The 23,371-nt window shown below is 34.2% G+C and overlaps 1 protein-coding gene across 12 annotated transcripts in view; it reads right to left on the bottom strand.

The window, feature by feature from the left end:
• The window catches only part of LOC100645915 (potassium/sodium hyperpolarization-activated cyclic nucleotide-gated channel 2), a 212,374-nt gene that overhangs the window by 78,463 nt on the left and 110,540 nt on the right, over positions 1 to 23,371 (bottom strand). For 11 of the 12 annotated variants that reach the window (XM_048408274.1, XM_048408264.1, XM_048408271.1 and 8 more), the window contains 2 exons: positions 16,856 to 17,262; positions 5,132 to 5,402 (listed from right to left, as the gene is read on the bottom strand). In XM_048408274.1, coding sequence (XP_048264231.1) covers positions 5,132 to 5,402; positions 16,856 to 17,262 — 678 coding nt within the window. Of the gene's footprint in view, positions 1 to 5,131; positions 5,403 to 16,855; positions 17,263 to 18,243; positions 18,332 to 23,371 lie in introns of those variants that run through there. The other variant, XM_020864241.2, reaches the window with a different exon arrangement.

Below are 23,371 nucleotides of genomic sequence, written 5' to 3'. Positions count from 1 at the left end.
CATATTTCGGCAAATAAATTCCTTTTTCAAATATATAATACTCCGAGTTCCTTTGGATTTATTAATCGGTTAATATTTAATTCATCGGTCGTCACAGCTTTTTTTCGACCACTGAAGATTAAGTTTTCGTTCTGAGAAAACCCAGCACTTTATCATCTTGTTGTTTTTATTATTACAAAATGTCTCGCTTCTTTATTGAAACTTAAAGGATACGTTGGTTTCTTCACATATTTAAAAGACGATTAAAATGCAAGAAATAGGGATAAAAGGAATGAAGCAGAATATAATTTATCATTGCTTTACATCGGTCTGCGACGTCTAAAGACGAAATATGAAAAACATTTGAATTTTAAACGATCTCCAGATATCAATGCAAGGCAGTACGAACGTAACCATCTTCGTGTCAAGCTCTTCTGATGATATCTAAAGACAGAGCTATGAATAAATTAACTATTAAAAGATTTACGGTGGAAACGATCTGCAGCTGTCTTTTCAATTTCCTGGAACCTTCGTTTAATTCTCGCGAGAATTATTGGATTTCCTTCTGCGATCAACAACAGTGATCTATTCTGATTCCATGATCAGGAAATGGAACGTATCCGCAGAACGCAGATTCTAACTATAAAAGTGACCTCTGATCTCCCTAGAGCCGCATGTCAGATGCTCGTTTAAAAGTTCGACTAAAAATAGCAAGTTCCGCCTGTAAGACCAACTATCACTGCGACCAGAGATATTTATAACGATGGATTCTTGAAAAAGGGATGCTCGCTCGATCTCGGATGATCCGAATCACGAATGCTGTCCTTACAAGCAAATTATCGCGGCCATTCATTTTTATTATACGTTGTATCTTTGACAAAAATTTCATTAAAAAAATTTTATAGAGATACATGATCTGTTTGATATTTTATACTGAAAAATTTGAAAATTCGAGGACGAAGAAACAATTATCTTCCTAATCGTTCAGTTCTTCGTCATTATGTCATACCATCGGAAGTTTAACCCAAGATTATGAATATTTACGACTTGGAATTCGCATTTGCTGGTCTAAAACTTCCTAAGTTCTATAGCAAACTTGAAATTTCTAGCAATTCTATCTCATCTATCCTCCGACGTTAACGAATCCAAGGTCCATAAGGTACCTAAATTTCACTTAGGCGATTATCAGAAGTCAAACAGAAATTCTCCGCGTTAAACTATCGTTAATACCTCCTTTATCCTAACGTACATATATTTCGATCAGCGATTAGAACGGCCGAGAGGTTGTATAATTGAAAGATTCCTCGGGTTCTTGTCATCAACGATCGCCAAAAGGCAACGCAGTAGGATCGTTAGCGGTGGCTCGAATGAAAATTTCATCGTCCGAGATAAGCTGGATACAGCGTGTCCTTGTATTATCAGTAATTAAAGAAAATTCTGAACGGAAGAGCGGGGCAATTTCAGGCAATTGCCACGACAAACGCCCGGTGCACTGTTTCGCGAATGGTTATGGTACAGTGCCTGGTAATTTCAGCAATTCCAACCTACGATCCACGCCTCGAGGGCCCTTCAGACGTAGATTTTCGATCTGTCGACCAGTTATCCTGATAACGGAGAAAGCCGGTCTTTTCAGAGGATCTCAAGTACCGATATTTTTTTCGCTAGAAAATATCATGCAAATCATTCCTTTGAGTTACGTATACAAAATTTTTAATCATTTGCGTTTGGTATTAGAATTATGCCGAAGGGATGTCTTCGATCACGTGAATTTTATGAATTTACTTTAAAAGATCATTATTAACAAAAATATTTTTGAAATATATTATTTATATCTAAAAAATTCGAAACTAAAATAATTTATAGCAGAAGTATACTATTACATTAGGATAATAGCAACGTTGATCGATTTCGACGAAATTTTCAGCACGTGCAAAACTGACAATAGCAACGTATTGCTTAATTAAATTTTCATTGCAGACTCGGATAAGAAAAATTTAAAAAATCGACCTTTACACTATTTCCTTTACGATTCCAGTCGACTGCAGTTTTTCAAAAATTATATTCACGTGTCGTTCAAACTAATCCTTGTAACTTCTCAAAAAAAAAGAAAAAATATCAGGACGTCTAGTCGAATTTTAAAAAAGTTATTCTGTTTTAAAGTGTGTCCTAGTATTTTAATGTGAGCGAATGTATGTGTGCCTCCCTCAGACGTTTTCGAAATATACACACATTGTTAGCCATCGATTCTCAGAAATATTTCCTTACAATTCATTTTACGTTATATTGGATTGGTAACTAAGTGATTGAGGATTTTGTCAATACCACCTAATGACAAAATCCGCAATCACTTAGTTGCCAACCCAATAGTTTGGCAAGGATGATTGACGGTTCATTCAAGTTCGTTCTAAGTCGAGCGTGCGGTACCTGTGGCTATTGTTACAAGATCCGTCATAAAAGTGTCTTCCGTCTCATATATCTTAAAGCTTATATATATCGTCTGACTGTTTTATTCTAAAACCCAATATAATATAGGGATAATTGTTGTTTCGATCATGCGGGCGTGTACTTGTGGTCAACTAGCAAAACAGGGCTAGCGGGCGGCCAGTTAACGAGGCAAGAACGCCCTTTTGAAACGACGTTTAAAGTGGACTTGTTAAAGATCTATTGTACAATTAAATTACCCCTCTTATAAAACGTAACATATATAAAAATAGTGCCATGTCCGAATATCAATGTGGAATAAAATTGGACCACCATAGTAGTTTCAATGACCCGAATCGATCACATCAGTCTAGTGGCACGCGTTATCCCACGGGAAGAATATCTTCTTTGTTCGATCGTTCCTCGAAATATGTCGCGACACAGACAGACGCATTCCGGTTGCTCGGATGGAACTGTCCAAGCCGCACGAGGAATTCGACTGCGATACGGGAAAGTGCTATATACTGCCCAGGAAGCCAGAGGTCAGGGATCCTCAAAGCATCTATAATTCTTCCCAACATGGTTGACACGCGAGGATACCATTGGAGAAATTTTAACCCTTCGCAGTCCTGTGACACTACTAACGTATATAACCACATTCGTAATACATGGCGTAAAGCCATTTTGCTGGCGCTATAGCGACACGCGTAATTTGCATTGCAATCGAAAATGTGTTAGAATATGTTGATATACGCAACATGCATCTGTGCATGGTAATTTTCAGGGTAAATTGTTGGTTGATTTTGGTTTGTACGATAAAGTAGTGGAAAATGGAAATCGAGTAGCTGGAAATTGAGGTTTGAATTTAGCTAAACGACGTTTTGTTAAGTCAAATTCGAGATAAGTGGATTGTTTGAAACACTTCGTTTCGTTGAAGTAATTCTCATGATTGGAGTAATTAATTACGCAACGTAAGGATTAAAAAGTTTTGATTTCTTCATACAAACTTGTTTAAAAAATTACAATCGAATCGGTGGTTACTTATCAATGTCAAAAGATTGAAGTTGTTGTCTCGATGAAAGATAAATAAACCTAATGTAAATGTCTGCAAGATTGCCAGAGACAAATGTTTATCGAATCGTCAGTTATTCAATGTTAGCCAAATTTATCATCGATTGTTTTCTCCAGCAAGATTGCGAACTGGGTCAAAGCCGATCACCGCGCAATCGCGATGAAGAAAACCTTCGACGCAACTGTTTCGTTCGATTCGGATCTGCTCTTGCGGCGAAGCACTTTAATTAGACGTTTTAATTGGTAATTAGACTAGACAGGAGTGGTAGCCACGCGATGGATCCACAAAATTCACTCCTCGTTAGCGATCGTCGTGGAATGCTGCTTTAAGATCGAATAAAAAAGAGAGAAAAAATTGAGAAAAATCTGCAACACTCTCTATTTGCAACACGCTCTATTTTTCACGCAAATTAACCGGTCTTCGAGGGTACACGATCCGATTTCTATCGGAAAAGAATTTATTCGACCCTGAAATTACCTACGATTTTTCTTAACCCCGCTGCGCTCTTTAGGCCATTTCCAATTCACATATATTTTTCCATTCGCAAGAAATTTATTAAATAGATCAAGATGGAGTGGAAAAATCACTTTTTTATTTAACTTTGAAATGAAACAAAATTTTCTAAATATTGCTCGTCATAATATTAAAATATCGAAGGTATTAAAATATTTCTTGTCTTAATAATTGCATCTCTGGCCCTCATAACATATTTTTATTAATTCATCGGTTATTAAGTTAATCAGTTAAGAGAACTTACACCTTTGAACTTAATAAGTGGCTGTCATTTTCTGTTGTATTATATTTTGTTATGTTTCTCATGTTTTTCTCCTGCGATCTTCGTATGTGTAATGTCACATTTCAACTTCAACTCTAACGAAAGACAACATGATCGAGTGCAGGCAAGGGCCTTTAAATATCGGTAGTTAAATTTGTCGTTCAAAGCTTCTGTAATTAACTGGAGTATTCTATACATAGAGTGCAATAAGAATGTGCCACGCTTTGTTAAATGACCGCCTGTAAAAATAACGGCACAAAGAAAGATGCGTGACGTGCACAACCTTTATGAAATTCTTTGACAGCTCTATTAATAATTGTTGCACTACGTTTCTAAGCTCAGATAAAATCTCGTATATTACGTGGCTTGCATCCGGAAGCCTCAGCCAGTGTACGTGAAACTACAGGTACGTAATTAGATGTATTAAAAATTTGCTAATACAAGAGAAAAATAAGCCACGTAATTTACAAAAAATTATTCAAATTTGTAATAATGTATTCTGTGCAAATTATCCATAATTATTCTGCATCGATTTATCAACTTTCTACTCGATAAAGATTGTAAATTGATCACTTTCACCACTCTGATACTTCTAATGTAAAATACCACTAACGACATGACTAAAGAAAGACGTCATTAAAAATATCTTTTGAAGATAAAATCCTTCGTCAAAAGATACGACAAAGGTTGCATAGTCTACTTCTCTAACCAAGATATATCATCATACAGTATGTTTCTTGTAGAAAATCATACACTCTTTTAACCTAGGACAAGGTACAGCGTCAGTATGGCTAGAAACCATCTCTAGTTGGAAAATCGAGACAGGGTCGATATCTGGTTGTCTGTCAAGGTGAAACGGTTTGATATCTGGCGGAAGGACTCACCGAAAACTGGAGCAAGGATGGATGACCCAGTGACCTGCAGCCTTTTGCCTGATCCGTTCCTTCATCAAAGCTTTCTTGCTTCCGAACAGCTTCATAGCCAGCTTGTTGTCGGTAGGCTGGAACAGGGCCTGAAGCTGATTCTTCAAGAAGCTCTGCTTGACTTCCTGGCCCGGAAGACCCGGGCCCGGCTCCTCCTTCGGCGTCCCGTAGAGGGACACATCGTCCACTCCGAAGTGGACCTTCCCGCTGCCCTTGTAATTCATCTCGTTGCCTGGAACATAATAACAAAAGCATTTTGTTAAGCAGTGTTGTTACGTTAAATAATACACGTTACAATTTTTTTCATCCTGATTCTGCTTATAATGCCTTATAAAGAATTTGTACGCTTATAGAATCTGTTTAAGAATATACATGCACTACCCTGTACTTACAACGTAAGAATTAGAATATTATTATTGATGTTTAGTATAAATTGAATAATACTATTTCCTATTTTCATTTTCCAGCTGTTTGATTGTAAGTCAGTTATTTTATTCGCGACATATGCTTTATAATCTAAAATATTGAATGTAACCAATGGGTCCAAATGCTTATGGTAGAATGTATATATATTATGTAACTTCTCACGTATGGGTTCACGCGCACTTTCATACCTTTTTGTAGATACTATGTTGTATAATCGTTGTATTACAGCGTTTCTTTTTGTTTTTATGTATTTAACAGTTATATTACGGTCTATAGATCCTAATGTCTAAACATCTTACCATCCATTTATCAGTTAACTTAATCAATCAAACGTTGGTTCAACGTCAACACATCAAACGTCGAATGTAATTAATTACAATCCTAATTTTGCTGCAATTATCTAAATCAACAATCTGTCGTATGCAAAGACTTAAAATAAACTCACAATTTCATATATGTAATTTTAAAATTATCTAAACTATAATTCGATGGGTAACGATGCGAGTTACTTCCTGAAGCGTCTCTCTCCTCGATATGCGATGTGAAAAACTGTAACCCGTGGAACAAATTATACATACGTGTGAACCTATAGTTGAGAAATTAAAAGAACTCGTAGTACTCGATAATTTCCAATTAAACACAGTAATTTGCTCAAATGTATAATCATTGGCTAGCAACGAGCATTCTATAATTCTTGTTTCGAATAAACAACGTTCAAGTCCAGTTACTGAAAAATGCTTCGTCGAAAGCCACGTGAAATCCCCACTACGAGAATCGAGGTACACGCGAGCTCATTCCAATCTCCCATCGACTTCCTTTCCAGCTCTCAAACGCAACCATACGCACTATTGGCTCTGTTGAAGCACACATGAAACGTAAAAACTACCAAGCACCGTTTGCTCGTCGACTCCAGTTAAATACAGTTAACCGACAGAATTCTGCCTTTTTTCGTTTTACATTTGCAACGCATTGCCTCTAATAATAGAGGGGAGGGGGGACTTAGAATTTAAGCGGTCGAATATTGTAAATAATATTGAAAATCTGATCGACTTTCGATTAATATTTTCGTATTTTTTTATGAGGATTTTTATTTGAATTGAATAGAACTTTTATTTGATTGGAATAAAAGTTTTTATGAGAATTTTTATTGAGAAATTGCTGGTGGATCTTTTTTTACATAATTGAAATAACGATATTAGCTAATTAAATTATGTAAGCGAAATAGTACGAATAAATTTTGGAACGATTCTGATTGAAGTGTTAAATGTTTATATTTCATTCATTCACTTAAATTAGAGAAAATTACTGTGTTAATTTGTCATTATTTACCCTCTAAGATTCTATAATTGTTTTCTAGCATTAAAACAAGTTATTATCTTTTTTATCATGGCGCTTTTCTCTTTGCCTCTGATTTCTCTAGTGTAACAAAGAATGTTATTTAAACATTCGCAATTCTGAGTGGAATTTTCGGTATTACTTTATGAAAACTATTAAGCCAATTGCCTGTAGATTTGAATCATTTTTATATAGAGATGTCCCGTCTCTCTCTAAAAGTTTTTCGATAATTTATCTGTTTATCATTTTAAATAGATAGTCTGTAGTTTATCTTTTTAAATCAATTCTGAACAAATCAATTGTTCTTAATGTTTTAAGGAATCCTTTTAATCATTTTCATAGATAATATAAAAATATTAATCTTTGGAAAGCAATAGATCTTGAAGCTTTATAATTATAACGAGCCAGTAATTCTTGTGGACCAGAAAAATTGTTAGTAGACTACTTTGCAATCATAAATGATAATTTCAATGGGATATGAGTTTGAAAATTATTATTGCAGTAGAAGCGAAGATCGTCATTGCTAAGAATAGGTTTTTATGAAGGTGAGGAACTCTGCGATAAAAATCATCAATAAATCAATTATACGCACAAACTGTTGCTAAGAGGATGCAAGAGCTCTAAATCGACTTGATTATTACTAGTTGAATGATGTTGGTTTCTGTTGTAAAAAAGTCTCTACTCTACAGCGAAAGATGAATCGCCATAAGCTAGACTACATCGACAAATCATTTATCATCATCATATTTTATAATTAATTTTATAATTAATTTTATAATTAATAAATTAAAATATAATATATCATGAACTTAATAACCAAGAAATATACTTGAAAAATATTCTTAACGTTCTTATAAAATTTCCATATACATAGCATCATCCGAAAAGATATGAAATTAGGTAATTAACTAGTACAAAATAGAACTCATCGAGTGATTAATGTCTACGAGGAAACAACAGAATTATAAAAGTCTTATAATTTCCAAAACAAAACACGATACAGTATCAACCTATTTAGAAGATTTCTAAACGTTATGCCAATTCAGAATTATTCAGAGAGTATTCAAATTTGTATTACCAGGAAATTTTTCAATTTTTAATTTCAGGCTGCATAAGAAGATCTTATCATTCCATGAAAATAACGCATTGTCAGTTCTAGTTTAAAATAGGAAGACGTAATAAGTCTTGCAATAAAAATACATAACAAGTGCATGTAATAAATATCAATCAAATGTTATTAAATCAGTGTATTAAATAATGTTAAAAAAGAAATCAAATGTTATCGATCTAATCATGTTAACCATAGTGTTAATAAAATTTCAAAAACTCATATATGACACACACAATATATTTATAAAAGTTTCCTACAATAAATGTCCAAGTACTCTCGCGAATCACTATATATTTATTTATTTAAATAAAGCTGGTTTTCCTACAAAATGCACGATGACTTTCATAGATAACTCTTTCTTTCCAAAACACTATGCATCATTTCATTAGAGACGATATGAACACATATATAGACTAAGGATATCTTAAATTTGTCCGTTTCTATACATTTAAGGATCAATCTCGTTATCAGACCAACTACAGCGAAACCTTGTCCTCGAAATGCCACCTAGTCTCCATAAAAACCGTGATCCTTCAATTCCTCGGTACAAGACTCACCAAACTTCGGCGTTGCTCGCGCGTGCGACAACTTGGGCCAGCTGGAGACAAGGACAGGACAGCCCTTGTTCCCTTGCTGTTGGTCTAGCTGTGTTTGTTTCCTCAAGAGCGGCGTTCTCTGCTCGTCGAGCTGACTGGCGCGCGCCAGATCGTCGGCCATCGCCCGAAAGCAAGCGGCCTCAGGATCGCGAGAACGGTCTGCCCCGTTTACCGTGTAACTGGTCCCCGATGCAGAGGTTGACTAATGACGAGCGGAACACGAGGAAAAAGAAGCCACGCGGCCGGCGAAAGCCAGCCAACCCGACCAACCCACCCAGCACCACGGCCAGAACGAACGGAACCCAAGTGGAGAAGAAGAGAAAAGCAAAAGCGATGCAGTGGAACAGAGAGAGAGGCAGAGAGAGAGAACGCTGAGACTGACCGGTTTTATTGTGGAACCAAACGACGACGCGGCGTTCGATTCTTTTCCATGGCATTCGACGAGGAACGCATGCAAATCCTCCGCGCGACAATCTCCCGTCAACCTTGACACTGGAGGCGACTAGAACGTCACGAGAACCAAGTCTCCCTTCCACTAATCGCGAATGATAATTCCATTTGTCTCGTCCCGTGTTTATATCACGCGAGATACCTATATATACGTATCTCGTAGGTTTTGTATGGTTGCTCACAAATTTGGTATAAAGGATACTAATCCGGACTGCAACATTTTCTATCTAAACTTTTCTGTCTTTGCCGGGACTATTTTAGATCGCTGAAGCCGAAAACGAGGAACATCTTTCACATTAGGATAAAGGTTCTAATTGTAGAAGTCCACGTACGACCGCGACCATATAAAGCGGTGAGTGGCAAAACATGCGATGGCATAGTCAGTGGCAAATTCGTCGCTTGCTGCTCTCTGTATGATCACAACCTAACCGGGCGTCTCGCGCAGGCTGGAAAATGAAAAATATCCCAGAATCTAATTCATTTCTGGCGATTCAAATATACAGAAAGTGAGCCATACTTTCTAGTTAGGAATTTGAAAAAAGGTAGCGTCAAAATCCACGAGGACGTCGTACATCAATAGGTTGACTGAAATCTTTCCGCCTTATTCTCGTCGAAAACGACTCTCATTTTCGACTCTCGTCAGCAATTTCAAAAATCTCTAAAAATCTCTTCGTATTAACCGAATGAATTATATTAGGTTGTCTGGAAAGTATCTTTCTTTCACAGACACGTCTTTTACAACAACGCTTCTTTATACAAACATGAAACCTAATCTGTCGAACGCTGTGATCTTTAGTTTGATAGAACAAAATGGATCATACGTAATTCGATAAAATAATATACAATGGAAAATGTTGTGCATCCATTATTTTCTTATAAAGCGAGAGAAACTTTTTGGACGACCTAATAATAATCGCGTCTCGTTATAATGTCAACGAAATTTCAAAATATTTCACGTGACACGTACTATGAGCGCATAAAAGTTTTCCATCATAACAGAAAATTCTGTTCAATTCATGAGCCATTATAATACATCGTCTAATGAACATTTTAAATGCGATTTTAAAATGTAAAATTATCTTTCGTCGCAATCTAACCAAGCAAGATAACGCAAGATGACGCGACGTATACGACAAAACCCACGCAGAATTCTCCCTGATCTCATTCGCCTGAAGCGAATTCGAGAGAGTGGATTCGCATTCTCATGGAGAGCGCTTGAGAAATTTGAGCGTGCGATTCTTCAGAGACGGCTGTATGCCGCGTGAGAGAAATTAGACACGCCCGGGGAGATTCGTCGAGGATACAAGGGTGTTTTTAAAGAGCCTTGGTGGGTTTGCAGGTGTTGTTAGCGGTTTGGTTGCATGCGAAATGCTTTAGGTGATTGAACTTTAAAGTTTAAACAGGTAGAAAGGCTTAGCTGGATACCATACAGTTTGATTTGAGATTTTCGTAAAAGGTTTTAGCAAAGGAATGCGCGTTCTGTTGTTTGTGCGATCGTAAATTCTTATCTATAGTAGCGTAACGTTGTTGGATTATTCTAAATTCCATTTATGCTACATATTTTTTCGTTATATTTCATCGTGTTTGCTTTTGTATTTAGGCAGAGGTTCTTTAAATTTGTGGAATGTTATTATTTGTTTCATTCAGAGAACATTTCGTGAACCACATAGTTGACAATAATTAGAGAATCGTTTTTAATGTCATTTTGATTTTTGCCTGTGCCTATGTGCAAGCTTGTCCTTGTGTCTGTACATATTTTTTAATTGTCTTGAATTTTTATTAGTGTCATACGAATAACATGACAATTATTAAGCCTGTTTGCTTGGTTGGAATAAAACCGCTCATGGTAGCAATTTCCTAGTTCTGGTATTTGAAACTTATGAAGATTCAATGTATTTAATTTAGTTAACTAAACTAACATTTATCAGCTAAATTACGATATTATAGGTAACTACAAGATTGTCACTAATTAAGTATTAAATAACCAAAAGCGATGCTTGATTTAATAAGAATAATAAATCCTGAAGAACTTCGGACCTCTCCGCTCTAGTCGTTCAATTACGAAGTCTACCAGCTGAGAATCGTTTCGAGCGATTACGAAGAGGAGCAATTTCCATGAACAATACGAAGCGTAGAAGGGCGTTTCGCGTTGAGAAAGGGATTTTAGCGAAAACATTCGCTTGAAAATCAACGTCGTAAGTGGAACGACTTTAACGCGACATTCGAGACCGAGCCAGTGTTACCGTGACAAAATGTTCTCTTTCCGGTGTCTTTGTAGGACCGAGCTTTGCGACAGATAATTTGCCTGATAGACGAGGAGCGAGCAAATTATCTCATCCGAGAGGGAATCGACGAAGAGAGAGAAAAAGAGAGAGAGGAAGGAAAAGAGAGAGAGAGAGAGAGAGAAAACCACTTCTTACTACGCTCCAACGCGCAATTTTTGCTACGTAACATTTAATTAACTTCAGCTTCAATAATCTTTAATTATGTGTGTACGATTATTCATATGTATACGTGTGTGATAACGAGATGATATCGGTGAATAATTCACATTCGTTAATTATGGGAGTTGGTGCTTTCAGAAAATATTGAAACGTCGATCACGTTGAATAAACAGCAGGTTTTAAATTAATATTGTGTTTGCATTAACAGACGAGAACATTACAATTTTCGCTAATTACTGTAATTTTTTTGTTTCGGCTTATATTTGAGGAGAATATTATAATTATCGTTAACTAGTTTAATTTTCTCGTATCGATTGGGATTGATCAACGAGATACGTTTTTATACCGTTATTTTTGGTATTGATTTCGAAAGAATATCTTCGTGTTGAATATCTCCTCTTAAGTTGCAAAAAAGGTAATAAAAAATTGCTTAAAAAAATGGCCTGGTTGATATTAATTGCATCAATGTTCTGTAGTTTACTTATAGCCTGATCCCTGATAATTGCAAGATCTAAAGATTGAAAATTATTAAACTAATAATTAAAGATGTAGAGATTGAATATTCAAGTATTCTTTTTAAGATTTCATTTTTCTTGGGAATATCTCTCAAAATCTTCTCTAAAGATTGTAAAGTTTTGACAATAGAAAAGGAAGTTCAAAAACGAAAAAATTGGAAAGTTCGAATGATGGAAAATTTGAAAGTTCGAAACTTCGTCAGTTAAAAATTTTGGAAGTTCAAAAGCCATAAAATTCGAAGATTTGAAGCATCGAAAATTGAGAAGTGTAAAACATCGGTAACATGAACATTTGAAAGTTTATACATTCGATATTCAAATTTCCAACATTGGCAAACTGAAATTTTATATGTATTTACAATTCTTCCTACACCATCTTAATTAGCGTTCTACCATTTTAACCAAACATTTTATTGATCAAAGGAAAATTGTTCTACAGACTTGTACTATAACTTCATCAATTATCTTCATATCAGCCTTTATACGCGTACATATAATTTTACCGAATTGATTTCAACAAAGAGAAATTAATATACTCTCGTCCCATGCAATGGCATTCCTTTCTCGTTTATGAAGGTTATTGTAAATTTTAGCAAATGAGAAATGTTTTTAATCTCCTCTCCGATAATTCCTTCCATTTTCTTTCTATTAATTAAACATTTTCCTCTATAAATAGACACGTCGTATCTATTTATATACATTTCGGTTTTATTAATTAAATTTGCCTAAAATACAATTTCCGTAATGTCTTGTAAATACAAGTTCGAAAATAACAGAAACTATTTTGAATATATTGATTCATACTTCAACGTAATTTAATGGCGATTCCATTGAAGCTTGAAATAACATTCACTAATGAATCGACGCCACGGCGAAAACCAGTGACGTTAATCGCTTCTTATGAAACAAATATTCCACTGTAGTAAACAGGATTCGTGCGATTTGGTATTTTTATTCAACAGCTCGTTTATACGCGCTTGGAGTTTTATTAATCGATTGGCATACTGTTGGTCTATATCGTTACGTATGTAATTATAAATATCTGTTAACTTTTCTAATTCCTCACACTGTCGAAAATTTCGATTTGTTTCAATTTTATTTTTCTATTGTACATAGAATATTCCAAAACAAAATCTTCTGTATTTGCTCTAATTCTTTACGTCCCACTTTTCAATTTCATTTCAATTCTATTTTAAATTTCAAACGTTGTCTCTTTTGTCGTATTTTTTGATTTACCGTAAAACATTCCACGAAACAATTTTCTTTATTTTTCATATAAAGCGCTTGCTATTTATATTTATTATATTTTCTATTTTCGCCAAAATACATACACGTTATATTTTAAAATTTTTTTAATTTAGAATTTTTCTCAAACAAAATATATAATATTTTTCTCCAATTTTAAACAATTGATCTCTGTAGATAGAGGTTGGGTTAAGAGATGAATTAGAAGATCTGAAGGGATTAAATAATCAGAGGAATTAATGGAAGAAGTTAAAGCGTAAGTTAAGGGTGGAAATGAATTTTGTCGAAAGTGAAATTTCATTTCTTCTCGTTGGCAGTCGGTTGTCAGGTGCTCGTAAACATGCCAACTAAATGTGCGGCTAGCTCGATTGCTTTTCTGTATTGCAACAACCGATAATGGGCTCGTTACGGGCATTTGTCGACGAATAAACGGCTTATTGAACGAGCATTCTTACGGTGCTCCATATTTCCTCACGCGGACACGTGTGCCAATAACTTCGAATTCGCATTTCTCATTTGAGGTTTCCTCGACAGAAATATTCTACGAGCTTTCTCCTTGATTAATTATCATTCGCATACCCATGTCGGTTTAGCATTCTTAATTATCATTTCTTCGTTTCAGATCAATATCGCGATAATTTAATATGAGAAATATAAAAAGATTAGGTAAAAAGGAAATTTTGCACGCAAATTTTTAACATTTCTTAAATATTTAGGGATTACGCAACTAAAAAATGTTATATGCAAATAAAATATTCTTTTCTAGTTTGAATAATTTCTAGTTGACAGTTTGAAGATACAAAACTTAGTATTTCAGAATTACATGTATTTCTTTTTCTTTTTTTAAATATGAAGGTGTGTTATAAGCTACATATATGCGATATAAGTGATTGCACAATTAAAAAAATTCTTTTTATAGATTAAACTCTCTTTTAATTGAATATTATTTTATTTGCTATATCATTTGTTCAATGAAATTTATACATATATAAGATATATACATGTATGTGTTATATTATACTAAATTTCTTTTCAAATAGAATGAAATAGAATAAAACAATATTGGCTTAACTGGGTCGGAACACGATCGGTTCATGAAATGTTTCAAATAAATATCGTCGTGTTTCATGGTATCATTAATATTCCACATTCTTGATCATCATTGTTTTTATAACAAAAGCAGATATCTGGTCGTATTAATAACACACGTATATTCATTCTTAATTACTGTACTGCATATATAGTTATAAAATTATTAAACACTGGCTGCTACTGAAATATACAACTAACCACCTCTGGAGCTGCATTCTTTTGTTTGATCAGAAATGTCTTTATTTTATGTAACGATGTTCCAATACGCAGTTTGCTGCTTTATTTGCTTGCCTAAATTATTTTATCGAGACACAAGCGTGAAAACTAAAATCCAATGTTGGTGTCACAAATAATCGAGGCGACGCAACATATGCGCTAGATGTAACGGTAGCGGATATATCAAGGGTTAACCGTGATTATGAATTTAAAAAAGGATCAATAGTGGAATTGAACTTAAAACCATCACTTATGGCTGTCATGCTTGAAAAATTACGGTTCAATGAAGAATTATGGAAATTGAATTCTATTTGTTACTTTCCACTTTATTTCAAAATGTTACCTCATCTTTTAACGCTTAATTGGAACAACTATAATTGGAACATCCTCTCGATTAATTCCTTTGACTTATTCGCTGTCATCACCTTGGAAGTATAACGGAACACTGTTTCATAGGTGTGGCAAAAAGAAGGTTAAACTGTTTCGATGACACGACCACAAAGATGTAGATGGATTTGTATGTGAAGATAGATGTGTTTAATTCTATGTTGCATTAGATGAGCCTGATATGTCTGTGGAAGAGCGTGGGTGCTCTTTGTATAAGTGCAATCATCCTTAATTCTTGTTTCGTCTTAATCTTTTTTTTCTCAAGGTAAATTGGGCTTTTAAAGATTGTTCTCTTTTAATTTCAGCATCCTCAATTTTGAAATCTTGATTTTCGTTAAGAAGAGAAATTAAGCAGAGAATTGATTATCGATTTCTTGAGAAATATTTAGGATGGTTATTTGTAATTATTCACAAACGGTATGAATATTGAATTATTTCGTATAATAAAGTTAAATACGAATGGCAGGAAACTATAGACAATAATATATAGTTGAAGATTCGCTCTTTCGGGTAATTATTGCTATAATAAAAGAACTGTTCAGATTGTAGCAAACGCTTCTAAATTTTCCACAAAACGTGTCGGAAATCTCGTATGGAATACGAAGAGTATACATATATATACGTCGCGAGCTGCGCAATTAAATTTCCGGTGGGGTAAGATTCAACTGTAACTGAACGCAACTGGACAAAACGACGAGCGTTCCTAATCTTGACACACTATAACTTTTATCAAACTTTCAAATCTAATTTCTAAGAAATACAGCCATTGCAACTATAATAATTATTGACTCATCATCGTAGAAAATTCAGTGAACGATTTTTTTTAAATAGATACTTCATACTTCAATGTAATCTAAGTCTGAAGAATAAAATAAAATACGATTTTTCTATATTTATTAAAATATCGGCATTGTAAATTTCATTAGCTTTCTTCCACAGTCAAAGTTATTACTCAAAAATTAAATATAAACTCGTGTGTGTGTTTGAAATTATAAAAGTGTTCATATTCTGAGTTCAGGATAACATCAACGATAGGTTTTCCAATTGTGGGAAGATTTTAATTAAAACTGAATGGAAAATACGATATGCGAAATAATATCAGAGTATTTCTAAACTGTTCATTTAATGTAACAAGAACTGATTTCTCGTGTAGTTGATATCTCAGTATTAAACTCGAAAATAGGACGCTAGGAAAAAAAGAAAATACAAGAAAAAAGGACAAAGATAAATATAAGATAAAAATGAGTTATAATCCAAACTATGTGATAATTAAAGTGACCAAGATTAATTCAGCAGCACCAAGGAATTGAATTTTATTTCGCTTTAAATCCTGTTTAGATTATAATCGCTCAACCAAATATATCGACTTGCTCATATATTTACAATTTCTTAAATATCTGCAATCTCAGAATTTAAAATATTATCGAAAAATCCAGGCATTCTCCGTTTATGAAAAGATTAAATAACATTTGCACAGCGTATACATTTTCTATGCCTAATATTTATACAACTGAAATAAACCACCACGCGGTTCCAAATCTTCGATAAACAAACACGAGAAGGAGCTTGAGAACGTTGCACGAAAAATTTTTAATATACAGTGGGGAAAAATAACATATGAATTTATTTGATTCTTCGTTAAAATCGTCAAAGTAGAAAAAAGCCTTCGATTTATTCTACCGATTCAAGATTATACTTGCACGATGCACCATGATAACTAAATAACGTATCTAATGAAAGCCATAACAAAATATTGGATATAATACAGTTCTTCACGAAGTAATATAAAAGTCGTACGAAATCGGAAAGACAATGAGACGATGATTCGTTAAAAAGAATATCGATAATAAAAAGTAAAAATGACTTACCTTGGTCGGCTACGAAATCGGTGATGAGCAATGTCTCGTCGTCTAGAGCAGTGACGAGGCTGTCCGTGCAAGTGTTCGTGTTCTCGATGCTGATCTTGATGCTGTCATCTTTGTTAAGCCGTGGATGATTGTTCGCGGCGGGGTTATTACCGGCGTGGCAGTTATTGTTGTTGTTGTTATTATTATTATGGTTGTTGTTGTTATTGTTATTGTTGCCGCCCTGCTGCTGGCCGAGGTGGTGATGGGGTGAACGAACGGATTCTGTGCTGCTGGTGTGCAAACTAACCCCCGTAGTCGCTCTTCCGTTCACCAGCCGTAGACTCGGTGCCCGTCGACCTCCACCTCCTCCTCCACCCCCACCAGCGCTGGTCACAGAACGGCCGCCACCGCCGCCACTCTCGCCCTCCCTGAAAAATAACGTTTAATTCCTCGTTCAACATTGTTTTGATACTCTCAACTTTTTATTTTTACTATACTATATTTTAACGGCAGCAAGTAGATGAAAAAATGTATACGTATACTTAGACTGACGCTCGAAAATGCTTTATTAAAAAGTTATAAACGTTCGGAGATTTACTGGTAAAATTGTTCTTACGTATTTATGGGAACACGCACAACAATTGGTTTATGAGAAACTAGAAAGAGAAGTAGAAGGAAGTATAGAATATATTCATATGACGCTTTGTTTCTGAAACGATTGAATTTAGAAAATTATCAAAAACGTGCTTGGATTCTAATTTTCGATTATTCTACGTGCGAAAATAGGTCGAAAACGAAGAATGGAATTTTCTCATAAAGCGTTTTGTGTCTGAGAAAAATAAATTCGGAAATTGATCGTACGTGTGTACCAGGCCAGTTCTGAAGTAAACACGCTCGGACCTTATTTTCTTGAAAATGAATCTTCAAAGAGAAAAATCTCGTTCTATTTTTTTTTATTTCGTATCTCTGCCAAGCTTAACGCGCGGCGAATATACACGTATATCTATGGATGTGATCGGAATTGACATTAGAAACTAATAATATATAAATAAGAAAATTGAAAAATATAGATATCAGAAGTAAAGCTATTACAAAGTAGGTTTTTATATTTAGAATTTTGATGAATGATTAAAATTACAAACATATAAAAATATGAAGATATGCCAAGGTAAAGGTACAAATGTATACAAATGTACAAGAAAAGCAACAATATAAAAGTACGATGCAATAGACTAGAGAAAGTAGTTTTATAAATCAGGAAGAATATTTGGTTTGAAGAAATATTAAAAAATCGAATGAAGTACGAAAAGTATTAAAGTGTAATGCAATAGAAGAAATTATTTTACGAATCAGAAGAAATATTTAGTTAGAAGAAATGTATTGAAAAATTCAAAATAGACAATACAAACCTTGTATTAAATAAATTGAAAATGCTTATGGTATGAGTGAATAGCGTAAAATTTATGGAAACTACACTGCACGTAAACGAAAATAAAGCGTATAAGACACGACGAACTGTATTGCACGAGAAGAAAAACAAGACTGAGAGTCCTTCAGTTATTGTTTTGGTATGGAACCCCAGGGTTGTATACAGGTGTGGTTTCAATATTTACATGCCTGCTTTCATAATTTGGGATTGGTTCGGAGAGTGTATTGAAGGTTTTCCTTGGCAGGCATACGAAGTACCCTAAGGGCAGGTAGTTAGAAAGGTGAAAACAGGTGGCGCACGTTTATCACCAGGAAGTGTTTAAAATATTTCAAATATTGGGAAAATTCTTTTTACAATTTGCGTTCTTTTTTACTTATAAAAAGGTTCAATTATTTCGTATGGGCTACACTTTAATAATAAAATTGTGAGTGTGGCTTATGTTAGTTATTAAGTAAAACTTAGAAGTTTGTAATGAAAATTTGCAATATTTTTATCTTTTTAAAGAAAATGCATAATTTACGAGTCTCTAATATAATAAATTAGTATAATAGAAAAATATTGAGAATTTAATATACGAATTAAGTTTCTTGCATTGAAAGAATATTTATAAATTCAAATATTCGCACACCATACATCTTCTCTATAAAAAAGCTTGTTACCTTTTATGGTGGCTCTTTTATTTTGCAAAGAAAACCATCAACGAGATACAAAAAATCTCATTTTCTTGTCCTCACAACTTCACTATTATCAAAGTTACAATAAGAGTCACTAGCATAAAAAGATACTAAAAGCAAGAAAAGAAAGAATAAAACAAATGAATACATAATAAATCATGCTTTTCTCACTCTTTATAACAAGACATATTTAAAATTTACTACGCTATCGAGCAATCGCGTCCATATTAGCAAATATGTCTTTATATTTAATTTTAGCAACAAATTCAATTTATCGGGATTCGATTGTGTAACAAAGCTCCCGTAACGAGACTGAGAATCTCATAAAAAATTTGGTCGGTTTGATTTCTGACACTCTTATACGTTCTTCGCGCTAAAAATCAGACAACAATCTCTAAGAATTACCCTAACAAAGCTAATTACCATAATCTTGAGATCCCAAATCAAACACACAACACAGCTTCTTATTATTAATTCCATTAATCTTCAAAGAAATTATTTTCATAATGAACAAGATCGCAAAATTATATCCTAATACACGACTCGCAGTGACTCTCTGAAATCTCAGCACGCTTTCTCTTTCCAAACGATCAACAAATTCGTCGATGAAGGAGCAACGCAAGCATTCCAATTGTGATCGGTACACACGTATCTCGCGTTAAGGAAGTGGTATACCCTTGGGAACCATCTACATACAGCGTAGCGGTTCGTCTGCAAAACCGTCCTCGACCATCGTTCCACTTTTTAATCTTTCCATCTCTCGAAATCGTCCTTGCCATTCTGGACGCTCGGTTATCGCTGCGTATTATCGCCCTCCACAGATTCCCCACTGATTCTTGTCTCCCTTTCTATACCTCTATTCAGCCGATCGACGATCTTTTCTCAATTGCATGCTTATGGTCGTTGACACGATTAATAGATAAACTTGTTTGCTATTTATGCGTATCTAGATCGTGATATTAATATTCGATAGACAAGTATTTAGTAGTTTTTATGATTCAGTGAAAGGAAAGTGGTTGTTGTTCTTTGTACCTTTGAATGTAAGTGATTTAGATTTAGAGGAATTGGAATATTTTGGAGAACTATCGATAGTATGTAAAAATAATGGTCTTTGCATTTGTATATTAATATCACTTGGCAATTCTCAAGGAAGATAAGTTTAAAGAGAAGAGACAATTAAATTACTCTGTTCTTATAGATCAAAACGTTCTCCCAATGAACTTTTACGACTTTTTAGAGCCGTTTCAAGCGTCATGGACATGGCTCTCCTAAGGTAATCGTCAGAGACTACGAAAAGTATCCATCAGATGAAAGCAGATCAGAGGCGGAAGATCAAACGACAAGGAACGCGGGCATAATGACCTTAGGTCGCTGCTATCGACAGCTCGTTTCGCAAGAAACGATTTCTTCCGCGGTTATTCTGTGGTCTGATCGCAATTCAGATAAGTATCTGGCATGAGCGACTCTCTTTTTATATATCTTCTGTTTCCAATTTTTGCATCCTTTCTTACGTAACGTCTACGAACAGGCGTCATCTAAATTTCTGTTTCTGTTGTAAACGATTGAACAATTAGAATTTCTATGTTTCATATTTCGCGTAAGTAATTAATTAATCGATGACGAGCTAATAATACTTTTCAATTGGAATAGAAAAATGAGTATCAAGTTTGATTGCATTTAAATATATACTTCGACCGTTGAAATTATTATAATCGAATCTCCAATTTCTATGCACATATTTTAATCTTCAACCTCAATTTCAATAAATTGTCCATTAGTTTATTAATAGAGGATCGGAAAATATTTCGTAGGAAAATTTATTTAACACTAATCTTACCAGGTCCGATCAAATAACTATTTTCAAAATTTTATTTAAAATTCATTATTATTTCTTTTGTTCATCTAACTTTATGTAAATTCTTATATTAACAAAAATTGAGAAACTGATTAATCAGATAATATAAGAATTTACATAATGTTAAGTTGAGGTTAGGTTAAATTAGCCTGGTAAAGCTAGATGTTAATTTAAGAACATCATATAATGTTGTCTCAATATCAGAAGAATTAAAAAAAAAATTTTTACAGATAGATGTACGTCTTTCAAGTTAATATTCGCGATTAAAGGATATATGTATACAATAAATATACATAAATACAGTACGAATATTTTAATATTAAATATTTTACCTTACAGATATCTTAATATACTAATTTCCTAATTAAATCTTAGTATCTTAATTAAACGTCTAATATTTTGAAATTGACTATTTTATAATTCATAACTATTGAAATACTAATTGAAATACTTTAAAAATTGCATATTTTATAATACTAATAAAAATTGCATAATTTAAGGCTATAGTGTGTCAAATGTTATTTATCCATATTGATCAACTGTTCATTCGTAAACGAACTTGCTATTATACTAAATCACAAATACAACTCTCATTCAGCATACAGCGATCGTCAATTTGCTATAACAACGCGTAACTAACAAATTCCATTAAGCGACAATTTACACGATCGTAGAATCCCTTTTCCGGAGTAACGTTATTATTGTTATTACTATTACCATCGTGGCGTATAACAAATTGTCCATTTACCCGAGAATATTGTTTAAGCGGTTTAATAAAGCAGTCTGTACACAGCGGGCAGCGAATAATCGTGGTTAATCTTCGAAGAGTACACACGATAATGCCGTTCAATTCTCTGAGGTCAGTTTCAAGTACGCCAATGAATATTTATTAGCACTAAATCAAGGGACTCAGCCTCTCGAGCTCTCGAGAATACAAATTGCCATACGCGTTCACCTCTTGCAAATGCAACCATCAACGTCTTATGGCAGTTATGGCGAATGCATAGGAGGGGACGCCACGAAATTATTACTTGAAATCTTGTGCATTTCTCATCTACAGTCAGTCATAAAAGACTATATGCATCCCTTGAATATAAAATATTATTGTAAAAACAGCTGGACGAATTTTCTTTGACACGTTAAAACACACATTATTAAAATGCAAAGTAATTAATTCGCCTTTACCATTATTAAGAGAAAAAAGAAGAAAAAAGTATAAAATACAGTGTTACAAAAATTACATACAGTTGCTATATGAAATCATAAAAATAAGCTTGATACTATATTAGTATCTGGCAGGATTATGTCGAATTTGGGCAAAATTTATATCTGTCCCTGTTTGTGTCGAAGGATTATGTGTTGTATAATTTTATAGTAAAATATAAATACACGTTGTGTATATATTAATACACAGATAACCATAAAAGAGTCATATTGTCAAAATTTATCACAAATTATTTAGTTTCGTCTTTGTCAAGGAAAACGGAGTAAGGAAAATATAAAACGCAATGTTACAAAAATTACATACATTTGTTATATCTACATGAAATCATAAAAATAGTAACTTCATATTGTATGAATAGGCGTTGAAAAAATTACAAGTTTTGTCATTTCTAACGTAATTGTATTGCAAGACTTTTGCAAGTTAAACGTTCTAACTTTTTTTTACCCCCTTTTTTTAATACATCAATGATAATTGTCTCGATATGCAGATATAAATAATTTTCTGACGAAGTGTATTTTTAGCTTTTTGGTATATTACGTATACAAAATTCAATGGGTTTATCTAAACTGCTGTGACTGAGTGTATATTCTATCGTATGTATATGACTTGCGCAAGATCCATTTCGAGCATGTCGAGCTAATTTATCGGGGATTTTTACGGCGTGGACGAGGAAGAAGGAAACCGTGACTGATATTGCTTCAAACCTTCTTTGGCAGAAAGAGAGAGAGAGAGAGAGAGAGAGAGAGAGAGAGAGAGAGGAAACAGTTCGCATCTCGTTTTAAGAATTTTTTAGCCTACTGACCGAGGAAGACGATTTACAGTCATCGTCAAAAGTCTTCGACAATATAATCCTATACAATATAAGAATGTCGTTTATACCGAAAAAATATGAGCGAGTGATTTTAAAATAAAATTTAGACGGAAGGGTACAGCTTCCTTTTCCCACATGCTTTTGACAAATTCGAATCTAGTTGGCCAATATTCGAAGCTGTTTGTGAGCTGTATTTCAGTTCATCGCTGATAATCATATCAGTCAACTGTTTCCTTCTTGTTATTTTAAAAGTCGCGTATACCGAGCTACTCGTGTGAGGGTTCACGACGCAACAATTTCTATGTACAATGATAAAATAGGAACTCTGAGAAATACCACCTACACTGCATTATACCTCTGTCACATAAATCCTCTTTGCTTTTCGAGCAGCAGTTCCGTGACAATCGAATTTAACCTGCATTGTTTGCCGGAAAAAAAGAAGATGACATCTCGGCGCGAGCGCGCTGTTGCACAATGCCGCGCGCGCCATTTAACAAGACTCGCTAGCCGCCCGATGAACCGGACTTAATTTCACTTTCATTG

This window comes from Bombus terrestris, chromosome 8, assembly GCF_910591885.1.
Source record: "Bombus terrestris chromosome 8, iyBomTerr1.2, whole genome shotgun sequence".
NCBI classification, from domain to species: Eukaryota; Metazoa; Arthropoda; class Insecta; order Hymenoptera; family Apidae; genus Bombus; species Bombus terrestris.
This window is presented reverse-complemented; position numbering and strand designations above follow the sequence as displayed.